At 38.7% G+C, this 22,106-nt stretch overlaps 1 protein-coding gene across 12 annotated transcripts in view; it reads right to left on the bottom strand.

Annotated features, from left to right (window-relative positions):
* FNDC3B (fibronectin type III domain containing 3B) overlaps nt 1-22,106 on the bottom strand; it is a 397,533-nt gene that overhangs the window by 6,449 nt on the left and 368,978 nt on the right. For all 12 annotated transcript variants that reach the window (XM_077161045.1, XM_077161048.1, XM_077161055.1 and 9 more), the window contains 2 exons: nt 8,822-8,988; nt 6,153-6,280 (listed from right to left, as the gene is read on the bottom strand). In XM_077161045.1, the coding sequence (XP_077017160.1) occupies nt 6,153-6,280; nt 8,822-8,988 (295 nt within the window). The remainder of the gene's footprint in view (nt 1-6,152; nt 6,281-8,821; nt 8,989-22,106) is intronic.

The following is a 22,106-nucleotide window of genomic DNA, read 5'->3' as shown; positions in this document are numbered from 1 at the left end:
ACAAAATTTACCCATTTTAACCATGATTAAGTTAATATCAATATATTAATAGAAAATATGGAGTTCCTGATAATTTAACAATGCTTGATTTTTTTTTTAAATAATGCTTGATTTTTAACACTGACCTTTTGGATTAAAAAGCAAAAATTAAATGAATCCTAATAGCCCATTTTCTGAAGGATTCTGGTTCTTGAGATTTGATGGTAACTGATTTGGTTTTCAAATATTCATAGCCACAGGACTGATACCATTTTTCAAATTACCTCACTACATAGCCTGGGAATACTACCTTTTTATTTATATGCTATCATTAAAAAACTATGTCTACAGATTGAGAATAGCTAAAATACTCCTAAAAAAGAAAAGAGAGCAGGGGATGGAGGGTGAGGGGAGGGGGCAGACACATTATAAAGCAATAGTAATAAGGACTGTGCAATGTGGGTACTGAGATGGAGAAATTAAGCAGTGGAGCAGAATGACAGTCTGGTAACTGGAAGTAAATGAGAGACAAGAGCTTATGCTGGCCCAGAGAAGAGGGGACCACTGGCAGTGTTGGATAATGGACAGAGCATTGGATTTGGAATTCGCGTGGCTCTTGCTTTGAATTCTGGCTATGTTGTAACCTTGGGAGACTCACATAACCTCTCGAAGACTTTTAACAGCTTCACCAATAAACTGGGTATAATGAACCTCAACTCTCTGGCCTCTTACAATGTGCTGTAAGTTGTTTTATATCCTATATTTTAATAACTACTCATAAGATGTTGAAATTGAATTTCTTTTTCAAGGCAGGAAAAACCATGCATCAAATGTCACGTTGGGTATTTTTAAATAGGCCTCAAAGAAAAAAATGCTAAGAATTTACAGGTGTTTCAAATATTAAAACTTCTGAAAACTCATTTAGCTCTATAAAAATGAGTGTGAGAGCAAGTATGCAAGTTCACAGCTTATCTACCCTGGGTCTCATTACAACATCCTTAGGCCAACAAATTCACATGGGTCAATATGGTAAAGCCAGTCACACATCAAAGGAGAGAAATGAAGAAAAACATTAAGAATTTTCAAGTTCAAAGAAAGTAAGCATGACAGGCTAAACAATAATATTAAATGTCACTCAAATTTTAAAAATTAAATGATTGGATATGTTAGAATAAGCCAACCATAACTAAATGAAATAAATTATTGAGAGTCATTACTCTGGCAACCCATGCTGATTAGGAATAAACTGATGGATATTTAAAACAAAAAACATGAATTCAAAAGTCCCAGATACCATTTACAAACCAACATCAGTAATATCTGTTCCTTGACAGTGTCAGGCTTTGGCAGATGAGAAACCAACCCTATCTAGTCTTATAGTTTCATTACTGGTAAGATTAAATGGGATAACATAGAGCAAACCTCCTGAACAGTGCCTGGTATTAAATGCTATAGGCATTTAAGAAATGGCAGCACAATCAAACAATATGTAAAAAAGTGCTAGGCAGCTACTCTTGACCCTCTTGCAGGCATCATGTGTAATACTCAAGGACAAACGCTCTATAACGCTGGGACCTGCAACATACAGGTTTGCAGGGATCCACCGCAAGGCATCCTGGCTTGACATCTGCAGCATGTCTATGGGGGTGCTTACAGCCCTGGAGCACTTAGGAACTAATGGTGCCATAGAAACCCAAGGTCATCAGACCCACTGCCCAGCTGTCTCTCTCTCAAGGCGACTGTGCTGGACTGTGTGGCACGCCACGCCAGGGCACGCGAGCTCTTTGTTTTCATTCATTTTGACAGGGGCACCATTATGAGCTTTTCCTCCAGCCTCAACCTAATTTAAAAGGCATAGCTGTATTTAAGATTTTCTATGTTGAAGTAAGCAATCACAGTATCACAATATGTACATAAGCAATATTATTTTTATGAAGTTATTTCTGTACTTGAAATATTGCTTGATTTCATGAGCAATATATTTTAAAGCAATTTTGATATATTTATTCCAAAATGAGAGGACAAAGTAATACTCAGATAGCTGAAGAGCCCAGAATAATAAGCTGCACAGCTGAAGTCCTATAAACAACAGAACTTTTGGGGATGATAGGTGAGAAAAGTATATGCTGGGCTTCTGGAGGGCTTGTATCTGGGTCAACACCTGCACCTCTTTATATTATCCCTTCCTCCAAGAACCGGAAAGTAAGACACAATGTGTGTCGCATTATTATTGCTTTACACAGTGCCTTCTCACAACTGCACGTATCTGGTGCTCATAGTATCTCTTTGAGTTAGAGGATTATTACCCCTACTCTTACAATGAGAGAGCAATAATTCTCCTGGTACCCCTGGACTATGGGAGGCAGACTGGACCCCAAGTCCCTGGCTCGCTGAGGGTACCAGGCTGGGCAGGCATCCTTACTCTGGAGCAGAAAAGAAAAGGCCAGGGGTCTGCTGGCAGACTGCCTCCTGTGGGTACATGGTTTTCACCCCAACAGGCCTAAAAGCTCTGAGAGCATTAACTGTGCTAGTCGATGGACGTCGGTGGCATCCTTCACAATATAAAGTACCCAAAAAACCAGAGGTCTCTCCATAAACCACAGTCCCATACTTGGACTCCCTGAAACTGAACATAAATTTTATTTTCTATAAATTTTAAGTGGATGTATGTGTATACATTTTTCTGGGGTGGAGAGTCATGGCTTTCATTGGATTTTTAAAAGGATCCTTAAGTCTCAAAAAATAAAAAATATAATGATGGCTTTTAAATATTTCAATCTTGATGTCTTATTTTCCTTTGAGAGGAACTTTCCTCATAGTAGCTTATGAAGATTTCAATACACAAAGAATTGATACAGGTCCCAGGCCTGCATTTTAAAAATGATGGGTGCGTGAGTAGTTCAGTGGTAGAATGCTTGTCTTCCATGTGGGAGAACTGGGTTTGATTCCTGGACCATACACACTCCCCTCTCCCGGCAAAAGCAAAAACAAAAAACATATATATATATATAAATAAAATGTGGAAATCTATAGATTTTTAGATATCGCAAATGTTTTTTTCTTAATGCAACAAAACTGAGCACTAGAGGTATTAGTAATTTGTTAAAAACTTTAGACCACCAATAGATAATGATTTCTTGAAATTTGCTAGCCTTTTTTTCATTTTCAATGTTTTTATTCAATCTTTTTGTAAATATTGTTGCTGTTTGTACAGGAATACGAATAGGAATCATTTTGCTTTAAGTTTTTCTTATGTATATATTATACCGTCTTTATGTACAAAAGTCACATTTATCTACAATTTTCAATTTTTTCAAAACTGCTTTACAATTAATACTGTTTGAAAAGTTTTAAGCTTCCTGAAAAAAGCTTATGGTTGGAATGTTTATGAAATGGTGGAAAAGCCATATATATGCATGCATTCTAATGCAGAGTCAAATTTTAAGAGAAGATTTAATACTTTAAGTTAGTAATAGATTGTTTAATGATGAAAACCATCTGCTGTCTCCACACCTGAGCAAAAGAAAGGTAATCAGCTAGAGCCAACACAAGGTTAAGAAACACTTCAGGCAAAAAAAAATCAGAAAAAGCCTTGGCCCTTTCCATATGCTGCCTGTCAAAGTAAGCTTAAGGAGGAGAAAGGCAACTTCCTTTCCTACCTAAGTTACAGACATCACTTATAAATCCACCCCAAGCTGAACTTTATCCATCACCACTGCAGGAATAACCCTGTTACTTTGAAACTGCCTCTTTCATGCACGCAAGAAACATTTACCAAGTGCCTACCAGGTTCCAGCCCTGGGAATAGAAAAAAAACACAAGTACCACCAGCCCATGTGTTAGTGGACCCACCTGACTGATGAGTGCTGTAACTGAGGTACACCCACTTACAGGCACCGTTAGAGCCTGTAGCTCTGCGTGGTAGAAGAGCACAGCAATGACTGCCCCTCTCTTTTGGTTTGCCTTACGAATTTAAAGCCATTGCCTATTATCCCTGGACTATAATTAAGCATTACTCTGTACACATAATATAAATAGGTTTCATTCTCTATCTCAGTTCAGGACAAGTGAATGAAGCAATCAAAACATCATGTTTAAGTTAATGCTTACTGAATAGGGAGAAGGGAAAAAACTCAGTACAAATTGTCCCTGATTCAACTGTGGCTTTCCATATACCACTATTTGTTTAAATCATTTCTTGGTAAATATAGGAAACACACGGTCATATGAAGATTGCTAATCCCCATCTACTGAGCTTGCCAGTAGTACTGTTTTCAACCGTTTTCAACAACTACTTACAACAAGAAAAATATTCTGAAGCATATATAAGATTTTGCATTATTAGGTCAGTATCTACATGGCTAAATACATAAAATGACAGCAGACTCAAACCAGCAAATCTGCCAATAAAATAAATTACTGAATGGCTTCATCTATATTTTATATTTTGGCAATGGTACAGATATTAAGCAAATAATGCTGATTTTTCAATGTGTAACAACCTTGAGAAGCAGAACATTTTTCCAAGAATGGGTAAAAAAAAAAAGTATGGTACACAGAGTAAAAGGCTTTGAAAATACAACAATGAACATATGTGGTGGATGTACGGATGAGAAATGAATTTTTAAGTGTCAAATGATAGGCTGTAAAATTTCATAACATCTCATCTTTTAAACATTTTTGTATTGCTATGGAACAGGACAAATGCTACTGGTGTTGCAAGGTGACTAAAGCTAGTGGGAAAAATACTCTGTTCTCTATTTGAGCCAATACCCTAAAACCAATCATATTTTCTGGAAAGATGAAACAGTACATGTGAAGTTGTTTACTGTGAAGTTGTTTACTATGAGAAATACTGTAGAATGGAGACAGTAAAATGTAAGGCAACCATGGTGTCTTTGTTCTTATTTAAGAGGAGTGGTAGAAATTTTGGTGCCTTCATCATCCACTGATATGTACTGGTATATGTCATATTTAAAATAAAGTTTTGCAAAATGGGTTTAAAGCAATTCTTTCATCTGTCACTTCATATTAAAGTAGAGTGAAATTTATCAATCTCTTGATTTTTTAACACATTTTTATTGCAAACATTCTTTATTATTATATGAAGAACAGCAGCGATTTACCAAAACCTCTCAATCAAATTATTTTATTTTCTACTTGGGTTCTGTACCTGGAGGCTCAATGCTGAATTAAGGAGACTCAACAAATTACACCAATATTTCAGAAGACAGGTGGCATTATCTTCTACTTTCTGAGTTAGATACAATGCATGCCCCTATTAAGAGTGCTGGTAAGGAATGGGCCTCAGCTTTCCTAATAGTATAATAGTGCATCCTGATTTTGTATAAATGGTTGGTACGTTTCAGAGAACATTATGGGAAAACTACATAGTGTCTGAATTGCTCACAGCAAGTGACATGATAATGGGTAGCTTCGTAAGAATTAAGGGGCAACAAAGGATGTAAAAAATGACCAAAATAACAAAGCCTTTAATTACATTCGTGCTTGCATGGGATTATCATGTCATCTATCAGCCTCTGTCCTCAGATTATGGTCCACGGCCCAGCAGCACTGGCATCATCTGGGAGCAGGTTAGGACTGGAGCATCTGGGCCTCACCCCAGACCTACTGAATCAGATCCTGAATTTTAATAGAATCCTCATGGTGATCCTTACGCACATTAAAGGGTGACAGGCAGTGACCTAGACTGCTTCTGAATTATAGGCCCCAAGGATTTATGGGTCACTTCTCTTATTCCATTACAACTTTTATAAAAAAAAAAAGGAAAGAAGACATAGTTTAAACCATAACTACTATTACCCCTTTGTAGCAAAACTATTCCTACTTCAGTTTTCAATTATATATAGACTTTGACATATAACATCACTGCCAATATCAAATACAAATACAGAACTTAAAACTCTAACTTTTTACAAGACAAACTTATGCTTGAGAACTGAATATTTAAAATAAATAATACTATTTAGAAAATAAAATGTCAATTAGGGCTTATATTAAACAGCTATGTAGCATGTATACATTAGGCAGTTTCTACCATTGATTTTAAGAAAGATACAGCTTTCTGGTTACTGACTCCCTCTTGCCCAGAGGCAGAGACAGAGAGCCAGCCTCTGGTAAGCCACACCTGTGCCACACACACTGCCTCTTACCTGTTTGTACTCAGATTCTCTTCCAACCAATACCTGCAGAATGTAGTTGACAGGATCCCCTTTCATTGGTGGTACTGTCTCCCATAAAATTTCACATGAATTTCCTTCTAGCTGTGTCACTCGAGGTGCTGAAATACAAAGCCACATATTCAAGTTCAAAAATCAAAGCATTGTATTAACAATATTTTAAGAACATTGAGTGAGAACTCCAGAGACAGCGGGTGTGCTTGTACCTGTCCTGAGAGGGAGTGCATTTTGCCCAACCTGCCCGGAGACCCAGAGAGGCATCGTTTAGGCACAGCGACACCGCATGCCCAGTACGCCACTGAAAAGCCTTTGCTCATTATCCTAGTAGTAACTGTCCTGGGGCACATTTCAGGTATTTTTCCTATGGTTATTTAACACCTTCTATGATTTTAAATACTGTGTTGGGTACTTTGCAGGATGCAAAAACTGGTAAAACTGATCCTGCATCCAAGGAATTTAAAGTCTGGTTGGGGGAATGGGGCTGGAAAGTATGAGAAAAGTTCAAAGAGAAACAATATCAGGCAGATTAAAACAAGAGGTTCAACAAAATGTTAGGGAATTCCAGGAGAGGGGAGAGAGTACTTCTGGTCTGAATAACGGGTGACATCTGAGATAAATTTCAGAGAATGGGCAGCATCAAAGCCCTTTTTAAAGTAAGATATATATTATTTATTTTAATTTATTTTTTCACCTACTGGACTCATCATTCTGGTTTAAAGCTAAGTTACATTACCATCTTTATAAAAACACCTAAATTTTTTCTCATATCTCCTTATAGCTTATGCTCCAACTCTAGGATATGTAACTCCTGTCTCTTGAACCCCTTCATGCTATAATCCTAATTATATAAAATTCTATAGAAGCAGTTATTTCTATTTGTATTCTTATAGAACACTTTACTAGAAAAATCAAGGTTTTCTTAAAAAAAAGAAAATCTGTGTTGGAATTACCCCAAGCAACTTATGGAAAAACTAAAAAAAAATCTTGTAATACTAAACAGTACTCCAACTAAGACAACAATTTCCTGAATGTAAGAATGTGAGGAAGAAGCCCAAGTCACATGCTAGTATGATGACAGTGTCTTTCTGAAATGGAAGTGCCATCTATAAAACAGAAGTGGTATCAATAGTCAATCTCCTTTCTACAAAATGAATTCCTGCCAAGAGTCAATTGAAGTTTGCTAATCAGTAAATGTGCCAAATCTTCCTTGTTATCAACAAATCAAGCAACCAGACTGTGTTGAGGAAACTTTTCCTGGAGCAGGGCATTTACTGCCAGAAGGACTCAGCGAGGGGAGGCTTTGCATGTACACAGACTTTCATACAATTTCTTAGTCACATAAAGAAGCAACGGTCTCTGGAGCTGAGGGCCAAGGAAGCAGGAAGCAGGTATTCACCATGAACTGGCCCTGGAAGGAGCTAAGGGAACCCTTCATAGAACCCAAGTTGGATCTGACTCAGCTCCTGGAGACCCCTCAGACTTCCTTCATCAATTCTGCTGTCCTGGCGGGAGGAGGATAGCTCCTCCACGTGGAAGGGAGTCCAACGGCCTTGGTTCTGGGGCCGAATACAATTAGGGACTTTTCTATGAGTTGTGCCTACACTCTTAGTTAACCAAATAATACCTTAAACCCTCATTTTTAACCACGTAAAACATGGATCAGGAGGGCTTTTTGTCTATATGTCAGCCTCAAAGTCATTTTGAGCAGCATCTGGATTAATGCACTGTGCTGTCCACCTACCTAAAGACATGTAAAAGGGATGTCTGTAAGAATCATTATATTGGGGAGAGAAGGTCTAATGCTGGGTGGGTGGGGTGGGCCAAGAAAGCTTCTGACCCTACTGCTGTTGGCCCTGCCTTGTAGTCTGCTGGATAGACAGGCAAGATTAACTCTGTGCCTGGAAATGGAAGGACAAAGGTTTGGCAGACATGGTGGAGGAAAGGGTCTAGACAGAGTGGCTTTTGTTCACTTCCACTGAAGAATAAAGGAGAAGATTTCTGTACATATAGGTCTTAGGCTTTGTATTCCCTGACTGCATGAAGGGGCAGCAAACTAGTCACTCACAAGCCACAAAACAAATACTCATGGAGAGAAGACCCAGCCATTGCCAACTTTCCAAAGGCATTTCTCCACTGAACCATGGGCCTGGAAGAAAAGACTGATGAAGCTGCCTAAGTCAAATCTCTCAAGGAACCAGAGTTGTACATCAATGAATACCAACCTCTGTTCCTCCTGAATGTCTCTGGGAAAGAAGATTCTCCCACCTTCCTTGATAAACTGCCCTATATGCTATCATACCAGTAATTCACCCTCATTCCTAACCCAAAGCTCTGTCACTCAAGTCTGTTTCTTTGTCCATCAGTCTCCTGTGGGGACAAGAATGTCTGACTATTAAGTCATTTGTAATAATCATTTATTTGTACATACTTGAGAAAAGTCATGATCTGCAGGCCCTTTTCTCTAAGGACTCTCATTTTTCCAGGTAACCCATTATTCAACCTTCCTTTTATAAATGTCTTTTTGATTCTCTCTTGTTAATATTAGAACAGCATATTTAAGTTCAGAGTTGAGCCTCATCCTCTTAGCTCTAAACAATTCCCTACTCTAAAGGAAAGCATGACGGTATATACCATCTACAAACCTTTGATGGCAGGGGGGACGCTTTTGGTTGTGCTGAAGGTGTAGGTTTCTGAGAAAGGCCCCTCTCCGGCATCACTTGCTGCCTGGATTCTGAAGGAGTAGCAGGTGAATTCTGTCAGTCTCTGAACCTTATAGGTGTGGCTAGGTCCTCTGTAGATTGAAATAAACCTAGAGGAAGGAGCAGAATCCATTTATTTATCTGCACTTTCATTAATGACAAGAAATTTGTTATGATGCAAAGTTGTGGAGCAGAGTAGACCAACTTAGTACACATTTTCATGTCTGAATTAGTAATCAAACAGTTATATTATAGTTAAGTTTTAGTGTCATGTCTAGTACAAGTTTACATAAAATAATACAAATTTAAGCACACATAAAGCTTGAAAATGAGATTTTTAAATTATGCTGTAGATTCCAGAACATCAGTTGTTTATTTACCAATAAAAAACATAATTTTCAAATCTTCCATGATAGTAACATCTGTGTAATTTGATAGTGTTAATTTAACTCTGCCACGATTAGAGCAATGACATTAATGTTAACTAAATTGGTAAGAAAAAATTTATCATATGGACCTGAGGAAATATGTTAAATGTACTCAGAATCATCCATCAGGTTAATCAAAATAACAGTTTCTAGTGCCCTGACAACCAACTGTCATCAGATACTAGTGGAAGTTGGTCAGTGATAGAACCACAATTCAAAAGGTCTGATACTGTTTGCATTCAATTAGCAAACATTTATTGAACATTTGCTTATTCAGAGATGAATACGACTTAGTCACTGTGGTTTAGTTTATCCTGTATGGGAGCAGGGTTTTATGAAGGCGAATAACAGCTTTTCCACTTGCTGGAGAATAGTCCTTCAGGATAGACAGAGATACATAAATGAAGATATACAGAGTACACACTGTTTTTACAAAATCTAACAGAGTCAAGACTTATTTTAAAACATCTATGCATTCACCAGCCTTTGCAATTGAGGTCTTCAGCTCCAGTCATTTTACCTATTTATTGTTCCTTCTGCTTTTCTGTGTAAGGAAGTGCCTCTTATTGAGGGTTGAACATTTTTAATTTCAGGGTAAGCCAGAGTCCAATCTGAAACCCACAAATACCATGGCAACCTACTTAGTGCTCTTGACACATTACTGCATTAATGAAGACACCCCTTGCTAATGCTAGAGGCAAACAGCTATTAATTAACTTAGTCTCACCTGGGCTAGAATCCTAACATGAATAACTGCCCTTAATTATACCACAAAATGGAACTCATGGTTTAAGTAAAAGTGTTACATCTTCATTAGAAATTTGCAATGAAGCTCAGCTTTAAAGGAGCTTGGGGAGAATCTTCGGAACAGTACTATTTCCCTGCCATGCCACACTGTCCAGAGAATATTTCCTTTTGAAACTAAATTCCATTTATATTTGTGTCCTGATTTAATTATATGTGTAGGCAGTAGCACTCATAGCCACAAAGAAATTTACTGAAGCAGACTCAATACTCTAATTTTTTAGTGCAATCTAAATTGAGCAAATAGCATACATATTGATTCTCAAATACATAAAAAATTGCTGTTTCTGGTTAGCTACTGGCAAATTTCCTTAAACTTCTTATTTTGTCCTTGTACCACAGCATTTTAATTAAAAGCACTGTAGAAAAAGTTGATTTTAACAAAAGATCTTTAAATTTTGCCTTAGAGCATTTGTGCATGTCCTTAAGTTGTACTATTCAGAAATACAAGAAAGGATGATTTGCTTCTAGAAGAAAGCTAGAATAACTCTGAAGGCGGCATTTAAACAGCTCACAAGTTTCACTTTGCATTCAGTGAAGGCAGAATTGGGGAGATACAGGAGGCCCACCTTGTAGCCGGAGGTGCCCTCGGAGGGGCAGTTGGGAACTGACATGCTCCCAGCAGAAGGGCGCTGGGGGTTGGAGAGAAAGTCTGGCTTTTTCTTTCTCTGGCCTTTTCTAGATAGAGATATATCTGAGCAGTCCTTTAATTTAGTCCACTGTCTACTATGGTAATAATAAATCACGATCAACTTGTTGCTCTGATGAAGGCTGTGACTGCTTTGTCTGACCTCCCTTCCTCAAAAATGGCATGGAAAAAATCCTTGGGTGGGGGAAATTTTTGTTTTGTTCTCAAAATATGCACGGGACTAGCCCAAATGGCTGGTAAACTCATTCCTATGCCAAGTAATTAACCAGACACTAAACCCTCAGTAAATGGCAGAGAGAAGATGATGAGCCGAACAGGGTCTGTTCTGAGTGGGCTTAGGAGCCCAGAGAGTTTTGGGGGGGTGGGGTAGGGAGGGGGACATATCAGAAATCTTGAGTGTGTTGAGAAAAACATCCCAAATGGCCAAGCATCAGCAGTATCAATCCCACTCCGAATGCCTACCTAGAGAAACAGGTGTGCCTTCCCTCTAGGGTGGTGACACAGGCTCAAGGTCAGAAGGCAAGGAGCAATGAAGTCAGGTGGCTGAAACCAGTGCCTTCCGAGGATCTGCCCCCAGTCATCTCACTGTGATGTGCAACCAAGGACCACAAGGGTGTTAAAGACCAGATAGTCTGTATATTGTTAAAAGTTCATTTTTCTCACTTTAAAATCCCTTAAAATTTGTAGTAAGGGTACTCTTTGTATTCTTAGTTCTTCATAAGGAAAAAAGGAGGCAACAAGAGAAGGAGAATTGCAAGAATGAGATTATTGGGTGACAGATGAGAAAGACTTGATATTAATATTTTTTATAATATGGAAATTGTTTATTATGGTCATTTCCAATTTCATGTCATTTTACTCTTTTTATGTGGCTGCCCACCTCGTCACGTCAGAGCTCTATGCTCAGTCTTTATTATGGAGCTTCCGTCATTTAATCACTGCGTGTTGTGATGTTTAGGTATGTTTAATTCTATCACAAAAGGCTTCTCGCTTCCTTATTAATGAATTTTTAAATCAAATTGGTCTTTTTTAAAACAAGGATTAGGTGAGAGAAAAAAACTAAATTGATCTTTGCAAAACAGATATTGGTGAATATATTTAACCTCTACCAGAATGGTTCTCACCGTGGGGTATTAATCTGCGGACCCTCCTAGAGAGGCCACCATACAACTGGTTACTAATCATTGGCTCTGAAGGAAGAAGATCCTTTTTTCTCCTGCCTCTTGGAATGATGGAAAATAATTGTAGAATTGGAGTGAATGAGGGACTATATTCTTTTTGTATTGGTTTATGTGCTTTTATTATGTTTTAGTTGGCCTTTCTCACTTGTTATCTGAGGAGCAGAGGGAAACTGAAGTCACTGTTGATGTATACATTTTGTACTATAGCCTACCAGAAAGAAATTTAGGACCACAGGACATGTACTTGTGGCCTCTTCTGTCTCAGGGATGGGGCTTTTACATGGGCAAAGTTAATCCCCACCACAGTGCTATGAGGAAGGTAGTGTTGCCTGCACTTCACTGACAGGACAGCATGTGAGGGAGAAGATGAAGAGCCTGGCTGAGGAACCCAAAACCCAAGCAGGACAGACCTGGGTGTTGACTCCATCCAGGAGACAAGAAAACGAATGATGTGTTAGCTGACACATGGATGGTCCCTAAGAAGTTGGAGAAGGAGTTTTCTTTTTTAAAATCCCATTCTTCCCAGTGTTATAAAATAATGATAACCAATACATATCAAGTGATTATTACATCAGGACTGTTTAAGCACTTTTCATTTATTAACACAATTAAACCTCACAATTATTTCTAATACACAGAGGTGAAAACTGAGGCTCAAAGGGGTAACATAGCTTGCTGGTGCTCCATAGTCTACAAAGAAGTTCTGGTATTGGAACCGGCATTTACTGAGAGTGTTATCAAGTACCCAGATCTTTGGGACTGTTTATGTCAAGATTAAAACCCTTTAGACAATTAGACTGAGAGTGCCAAATTGGCTCTATTCATAGGAAAATCTCATTTTCAGAAACCTAAAATTGAGGACTGAGATCTTACAAAGGATTTTATTTTCTGATTTATGAACCAACACATGTAAAGTTTACCTAGAATCCATTTACTTTTGCATTTCATTAATTTCTTTGATTAATGTGGAGCCTTGCCCCACCTCCACGGGGAATTCCCAGGCCAGTGCTAGGAACCCACATGTGACTTTGTACCACAGGCCCTGGGGGAGGAAAACGACTGCTCTCCCTAGGGAATGAGAAGGACCCCAAGTACTTGGAACGTCTGCATAACCAGCAGGAGACCTCAACGTGTGGATCTAACGGTGGGTATGGCCGAGGAGAGAAGGTGCACTGTGTGGGGAGTCACACCCACTTTGCCCTGGGCCTTCTCCCAGATCAAGACTGGACCATTCTCCACGTCCAAACTGTGGGTTGGAGGTGGTGGGACACAGGTATGTGGACCTGGAAGACCCTGACTCTAATCTTAGCTTTGCCCTTTACTGCCAAATCACTTGGCCCTGCTGAGTGCCTATTCCTCCCACCTGCAAAATGGGGGACAGACGTTACCTCATGGGTTGTCCTAAGAGTCAAATGACATAATGTGGGTAAAATGCTCAGCACTGAGCCCAAACATTAAAAGAGCTCAATAAATGGTCATTATTAGTATTATCCAATGTCCCTAATTCTGAGCAAAAGTGCCACGGTAAACCAATATCCAGGCCCTCACCTTTCAGTCAGGGTGAGGTATCCCAGGGACTGACTATGGTTCTCTGCTCCTGACATGCAGGCTTCTCTCTGAGCTAGGGGACCATTACTGGCTTATGCTCCAACAGAAATACAACAATCTGATTTTGTGACATTCTGTTGCATCTGTTATGGCCTGTGCCAGTCGTTACAAGTCTAATTTAGCGGCCGAGCAGTAAAAATTGTTTGTTCTATTATTTTCATACACAAGTGCTCCTGTGCTGAGAAGAGTAACAATTAAATAATGGATATACAGCAAGTGGCATGGATCCTCATGGGGTGTTGTATGTGCTCAATAAAGTCACTGCACAATTTTAGTATCAGTTCATAGTTACAGGCATCTCCAGTGGCATCATTAGCTCCATAAAGCATAGGCCCACACTGGAAATGCCTCTCAGGAATCTGCTAATTTACTCCCAACCTCAGCTGCTTATGGCCATGACGCTAAAAACTGCACCTCTAGGTCCTATATTATCCCTGTGGTATAGCACTGCAGTGCTACAGGAAAAGGAGAGCATGAGGCCATGAGTAGGCAGACATAGGTTTTAGAGCTAGTCCCACTGCTCACCATGAATACTGTGAGCCTAAGAGGTTCTAACCATTCCAAATCTTTTCCCTCATCTATAAAGGAGGCATTCTTCTCAGCCCCATGAGCCAGGTCTACTGTAAGGACTGAGTAAAGGGCCAGAGCTGGAAACACTGTGGGGCCCCACTGTGGTTCTGCTCCAGTGGCTCGTGACCTGCTGTGTGAGTGCTAGAGCCCAGCATAGTGGACAACAGCATAAGCTTTGCAGTCAGCAGACCTGAGTTTGAGTTCAGGCTCTGTAGCCAGGTAAGCTGTTACTTCCTCTGTAAGATGGGTCTGATGATAGTATGTACCTCAGAGGTTGTTATGAGAATTAAATAAAATAATGCAAGGAGAATCCATTATACAATGCTTGGCACCTATAAGTACTCAATCAACATTAGATGTTTTTATCAATAATACTATATTCTGAATAACAAAACATCAAGGTTCATGAACAATTTATCTTTTTATTAAAGTTATAAAAGCCAGAAGGATGGCATCTCTCTCACTTACATTTCCTTACATTTCTTAACTTGGAGAGAAAAGCTGCGAATGTGAACAGCATCCATTCTATCTATCCTTGCAAACCCAGGCTAAGAGCTGCAGCTGGAAACAGATGAAGATGGTAGCAGGAGGGCCTACATAAATTTTGTCTATTACATGAAAATGTGGCCATTTTTACTTAGAAAAGGAAAAAATGGGAGCGAAAATTTACCTCCCCTGAGCTAAAATGTTTACTTGGAAAGGGGATACATCAACAAGGCACTGGGACATTAAAAGTTCACAATCTAAATGAATTTTTGATGGCTCTGCCCTCAGCTTGCTTCAGCTCTGACTATAATGTCTTCTTAAAACAAAATAGGTGATAAGCATATGTTTTAATGTTAGGTGACTTATCAATGATGTGAAATGATTTTGCTTACTCTGGTTGCCTTTCATGAGTATTCGATGGGGGGCTGGGTAGGCTTCAGGAGTACAAAGACCTTGGCCAGAATGGGGAGGCTGTTAACCTTCACCATTAACTTGAACAAGTCTGGTAACTCTCCAAGGCTCACTTTCCAGAGACTCCATATAAAATAACTGTCTTGCTCACTGTGCTGGTTTGAAAGGATATATGCCCCCTAAGAAAAGCCATGTTTTAATATAAATCCCATTTCTTAAAGGTAGAATAGTCTCTATTCAATGCTGTGTATTTGGGACTGTGATGGGATCATCTCCCTGGTTGATGAGATTTAGTTAAGAACGGTTGTTAAACTGGATTAGGGGATGACATGTCTCCACCCATCTGAGTGGGTCTTGATTAGTTTCTGAAGTCCTATAAAAGAGGAAACATTTTGGAGAATGAGAGACTCAGAGAGAGCAGAGAATGCTGCAGCACCATGAAGCAGAGTCCACCAGCCAGCAATCTTTGGAGATGAAGAAGGGAAATGCCTCCCGGGGAGCTTCATGAAACCAGAAGCCAGGAGAGTAAGCTAGCAGATGACGCCGTGTCTACCATGTGCCCTTCCAGCCGAGAGAGAAGCCCTGACTGCGTTTGCCATGTGCCTTTCCAGATGAGAGAGAAACCCTGAACTTCACTGGCCTTCTTGAACCAAGGTATCTTTCCCCGGATGCCTTTGATTGGACATTTCTATAGACTTGTTTTAATTGGGACATTTTCTCGGCCTTAGATCTGTAAACTAGCAACTCATTAAATTCCCTTTGTTAAAAGCCATTCTGTTTCTGGTATATTGCATTCCAGCAGCTAGCAAACTAGAACACTCACCTGACAGGAATTTTTATGATACCCAAATGAAAAAAAAAAATTCTAAAATTTCTTACTAAAGATACACTAGGAAGAGAAAAAGAGACATTCTTGACATTAAGAAATTCTAGGGGAAGATTATACTTTTTTAACCTTGGTATTTTAGTCTTTAACACTTTGAAAGATGACTTTCTCCACTGAATTGCAACTGAAGGAAGAAGTTCAGGCATGTTACAGCTTTAAATGGTCCTTTATTTAAAATCATTTCAGAAGGAAATGACTTCATTTTAAGACGTTTCCTTAAAAGTGTTTTGTCTCAAAAGAAACATTCTAGAAGCCTCTGAATGGCTTAAATCTTATTAAGAGTAGTCTTAAATTTGTATTAGAAAATAAGATACAGTGCTTAGGCTTTTGCATTTACCACCTAAAATCCCTAGGCTCATTATGAGTTAACAGCAGCCCATTAATATTAACTCCTCAAAATGATCTAACCTACTGACCTAGAATGGCCTGTTCTACTAAAACTCTGCAAATGGCATCTTTCAAAACATATTTCACAATAACACAAATCAACAGCTGCTAATAAGCCAGTACCATTATATACATTAACAATGAAATGCAATTTCTTTTTTTTTTTGCTTAACTTCTCTGGACTCTGTGTGAGTGTGAATGAGCGTGTGTGTATGAATTTCTTATATTACTAAGTGGAATGTGGGAATGGAGGAAGTTTGGATGTTCAAAATAGGAATGTATAGTATGCGCCCTCATTCAGCCAAGAACACGGAGTAATCTATCATGCCTATATAGATGCAGATGGTGTCAGGTGGGGTCACCTGAGGCAGGGAAGGTGCATTTCCTTGGTGACAGTCTTTGCTTGCCAAATGGGCAGGATGATGTTAACAACTATTTACAAAAGACTAATGAGAAAAGGGGTTAATTTCCTATTCCCATATCCCCAGCTGTATATGGACCTTTTAGCTTGTGAGTGATCAGGCTGCAATATATTTTGTTCATGGGTTGAATTTTTATACTCCTTTTCAAAGATATAAAATGTCACTAGAGCTACTGATAGGTGGAAACTCTCTACACAGAATAAAGAAACACACCAAAAATTTCTATTTTCAATTTTCTTTTGTTTAAACTCTGCTTAAGACATTGATATATTAAAAGAGATTTATTTGTAGTCCAACAAAGCATGACTTGTCTCTAAAGACTGTCCAAGAACCTCAAAACTTCTCACTCTTTTTCTTAGCTTTCAAATACATATATGAGAATTTCATCTTCAAGTATACTCAGCCCAGAGTTTTCTAAATTTCTTCTGTTTGCCTAGTTTTATTTTAGTGTCCTTGCCTCAATACTGATTTAGCAGTAATTGTCAGGGAAACGCTATCCAGTTAAGATTCTGTTTGTTTGTTTTTTTCCCCTTTCTTTTTAATAGCTTGGAAGCAAAAGCTATAATCTGAATTTCATTTTTGATCCCAATTAAGATCTCAAATGTTCATTTATCACCCCTCACTTCTACAAGTGCCTAGACATTTTAGCCTAAAAACAACTAATCTAGCAACGTCCTTCATTTCATAGGCTGAAGTTTTATGCTTCTTTTGCCAAGAAATATTTCCCCCCACTATTAGTCCCATTTTGTAAAGAGAGATATTAAATCAAAAAATAATTTAAGGGACATACCTCTAGCATATCTAGAAACCTGGTAATAACACTGGGATTACAACAGATCTGACACCCCTATGGAGAACCAAAATTGCCTTCTGGTGGTTGAACATAATTTTAATAATGCCATTTATCCAATAAAGGTGATCATGTGAATCAAAGGAACCTAATAGTGAGGGCCTCTGATGGGCTGCCCCGAGTTGGTTCAGCCTTACTTACATCCAACTTCATTTAATTCAGCAACATGCCCTGAGAAATCTAAGGAGTTTTATAATAAGCATACACTGAAAAAGTTCACTCCTCCCCCCACAGTGCCCATATACCCCAACCACTAGGATTTCTTTATGCAGATGATTTTCTGCCCCTCTCTGAAGGTGAACAGGGAGTTTGCCTATAAAGATTACCAAGCCCCTCCAATTTTGCTGGCTGAAGTGGAAAGTGTCACCAGCACAAGAGCTGAGTTAATGGAGAGCAAATGGTAATTATCTACTCTATTATACCCCTCATCCCCATTCCAGTTTTGCTGGAGCCTTGCTTTAAAAAACCGTGGCTGTCTGATTAAACCTGAACAACAGATTAGCCATAAATGCATTCCTGGAATTTAAGCTTCTCCTGCTTCAGTGCTCTATATAATTACTGGGGACAGCGAGGTCAGGATGAGAATCACCATCAACTCAAATTCTGTTAGGGCAGCATAACATTTCAGTTCAATAGCACAGACAAATGCTTCTTCAATATTATTGCTACAGCACTACAATCTTAAAATGCATGAGCTGATGTTGTTTTTGTAAACCTTGTATTAGGTTAACGTAGCATTATGAAAATGTTTATGCTGGGTATATATTTTTCTTGCCTACACAGTAACCAAAGACACTCAGATCTTTTGAGGCTAGATCTGTTAAGGATAATAGACTTAATCACGCTCAGGACAAATTAATCTAAACTTTTATTACTGTTGAAATTAAATAAAACCTCATGTACTGTCTGCCCATTGTTTCAGGTTAATATAATCCTCAGGAAACAAGCTCCTTATAGGAAGACCACATATCTCACAAGACCTTTTCAAATGGTAGAAATTCAACAAAAAAGCTGATCATAATCCAATTACTAGGGATAAACATTGTCTTATAAATATAAAGCACTACTACTTTGAGGCTGCTATGTAAAAATATGTGGTCAGTGCCTGTGGACTGGGAAACTTGTGGGTCAAAAACTTGAATACATGGGAAACAAATATCCTACTTAAGGGGATTAAAACCCTTTCAATATAGCAAATCCAGGTGATATGGATGAACGGTGGGTTCACTTATCTTTAGGCAAGGGAATTAGGCAAAATACCTTTTAGGGGTCCCTTCTATTCACACAAAATATGGCCCAAGCATTTAAAAAAAAAAAAAAGGTGGATGGTAGGTCTTAAAGTTCTAGAAAAGAAGAGGCCTTTACTTGGAGAAAAATCCAGCACACTTTTCTGTGCTTCCGAGATTTCACCAGCAGTTTTCTCCCAATCAGTCCTTATCACTAGTCTCCAGGCTGAGGCTCTCCTGTAAGTGGTTACAAGATCTGATCCTTTTAAGACTCACCCAACCTGTCAGTGTCTCTAAAAAGCCTTCTCTGTTCATTCAATGTTAAGACCATAGTAGATGCTATTCTTTCATCCTCCATTAAAATACTATGTGCATGTGTCAGTCTTTAAGCCTTCTATATCATAATTTGCTTTCATGTGCCTGCCTCTTCTTCTAACTCTCCACCAGGCTGTGAGCTTCTTTAGGGCAGAAATTTGTCCCAATCACCTTTGTCCACTGAATGCTTAAAGCATAAATTACTTTCTTTACATACATAAAAGTTTAAATCATAAGCTGAAATCAATTTATCAAAAACAATTTTTTTTCACCGAAATGATGGTAGCCTTTGACAGAAACCCTATCATCTTTACAGAAACATTTCACTTTTCAATCAAAAATTAAATGAAGTAATGTAGGTAAAGCTCTAGCACTTTTTTGGTGCTCAATAAATAAGTTTCCTTCAGAACATTATATTTATAAATCTGAGTCATTTCAAATTCTTTTTTAATTTAGGTACAGAAATAAACATAATAAATCAGCATTATTGGTACAAATCCTTAAGGGTAGCTAATAAACAGAGAAGGCACCAGAAGGGGATTTAATATTGCTTGTATTAATAGTTCACATTCTCTTCCTACAGGTACACTGCTAATTACTGTGGCTAAGCACATGCATGGACCCTGGATGACCTGAACTCAAATTCTAGTTCCACTCCTTTCTAGATCTCTGACCCTGAACAGTAACAATTTCCAGGCCTAAGTTTACACCCTATGACCCAGCAATAGCACTACTTGGTATATACCCAGAAGAGCTGAAAGCATGACACAAATAGACATTTGCACACCAGTGTTCAGAGTAGCACTATTCACAATTGCCAAAAAATGAAAACAAACCAAATGCCCATCAACAGACAAGTGGGTCAACAAAATGTGGGATACCCATATGATGGTTTATTATGCAGCAGTAAGACAAAATGATGTCCTGAAGCACGTGACAAGATGGAGGAGCCTTGAGGACATAATGGTGAGTGAAATTAGCCAGGCACAAAAGGACAGATACTGTATGATTCCACTTTTATGACCAGCATAAAGGTATAATCAGAGACTTATAATACAGAATATAGGGGACTTAGAGAGAGATGGAAGCTAGAGATTGGTGGACCATTAGCTAATGAGGTTGAACACCAATGCAAGGGAATAGATAGGAGCAAAGGTGATTCTCTAGTGGGTTGAGAAATAATATTACCACATTGAAGATGAACAAGATCGAAAGGGGTTGTATAGACCTACGTGTCCCACTGACTCACAGTAGAAATATGAATGAGTTCTTATAAGAATTACTTCAAGGATATGATTCTTGTGTAAAGAGTTTTAAGTTCAGGGTACGGGGGAAAACTGCTATTTGTTGTATACTATGAGTTATGTTCAAAAGGAAACCATCACTACCACAGCAATAGCAGAGGTAAATAATGGGGGGACAGACAAGAGTTAAGAGGAAGTTTAGATTTCCTATTTGGTGAGAGTGTGTTTATTGGTTTTCTGTCTTTTGGGAACAATGAAATTATCTAAAATTGAGACTGTTGATGGACTGTGGACTTTGGGTCCTCTACATGATGCCTGATGAATGCAGCTGGCTGAAGGATGCACTGAGTATGGCAAATGGTGTATATTTATGAACAAAGGTTGTGCTGCTACAAAAAGGAACAATGTCGTAAGGCATGCAACGATGTGGATGAACATGTGGGAGATTTGGTGAGACAAAATAAGCCAGAAACAGAAAAACAACAATAGTATTGTCACCTTTATAAAATGCTTATAGAAAACATGGGCCTAGATTGTAAGCTTTTAGAGCAGACACATGAAATCCAGAGTGGTGATTATTATTTCTGGATTTTGAGAGGATGTTATATATATATATAACCTGATATTCAGAGATAAGAATGAAGCCAAACAGGTTGGGGTTAAAGTAATTCAGAACATAGGTGTAAGGAAGACAGTGTCTATATTTTAGAACCACACATACTCTTTGAGACCAATGGAAGAAAGGTTTATTTGATCTGGAACTGAAATTTTCTGTAATGCATAATCTAATTCAACCTATCAGTATAGCTCATTTGAACAACTGAAACACAGGGAATACAGAATGAGAAAGAAGTCCTTTAATCCTGTACAGATTATTGTAATGCCTGGAAACATCCTAGAGTCTATTAACCAGATAAAAAGTATTGGAAAGATCCTCTGTGGGAGGGGAGAAAGACCATGGAACTATTAAACCCTACCATCAGGGAATCCCATGATATTGTGTCAAACTTTAAGGATACCCAAATCAATAGGCCATGTCCTCGATCATGACGCTTACTCTTGTGAAGCTTATTTAGGTAACATAGAAGCTTAGACTACCTATAGGCACGCCTAAGAGTTACTTCTGGAGGACCTCTGTTGTTACTCAGATGTGTCCTCAGTCTCTCTAAGCCCAACTCTGCAAGTGAAATCATTGCCCTCCCCCCTACATGGGACATGACATCCAAGGATGAAAGTCTCCCTGGAGATGACTTCTAGGGATGAATCCAGACCTGGTACCATAGGATCAACAATTACATTCTGACCAAATAGGGTAAAAGAAGTGTAACTGACAAAGTATCAGTGGCAGAGAGAGTTCAAATAGAGTCAAGAAGCTACTCTGGAGCAAGCTTCAGTTAGACCTTGCTACCTATCATAACCTGCCAACTCCCAACCAGAATCATTCCAGCCAATCCTAAAGAACACCTAGGACTGTATGTAAGATTCCACAAGGGCTCCATGCACTAAAGTAACTTTCCAGAAACCTACAACCTCCAGATGGTTCCCTGGTCCAGATAAGTCCTGAAACCTAGCCCAGGCTCTCTAGAATATCAGACAGTTCTATCTTCCTACCCCATATTAGAGACAGACCCTTCCAATATAAAAAATGTAGAATTGCCATAGCCTGAACACCCCTAATGAGAGGTATGTAAAGATCAAAGGTGATGGTGGAGTTATACATAGAAGATATGATTTAACAAATGAATATGAATGCTGAATCAT

This window comes from Tamandua tetradactyla, chromosome 5 (assembly GCF_023851605.1).
Source record: "Tamandua tetradactyla isolate mTamTet1 chromosome 5, mTamTet1.pri, whole genome shotgun sequence".
In the NCBI taxonomy this organism is placed as follows: Eukaryota; Metazoa; Chordata; class Mammalia; order Pilosa; family Myrmecophagidae; genus Tamandua; species Tamandua tetradactyla.
The sequence above is the reverse complement of the archived record's forward strand: the minus strand, read 5'-3'. Positions and strand labels throughout refer to the sequence as shown.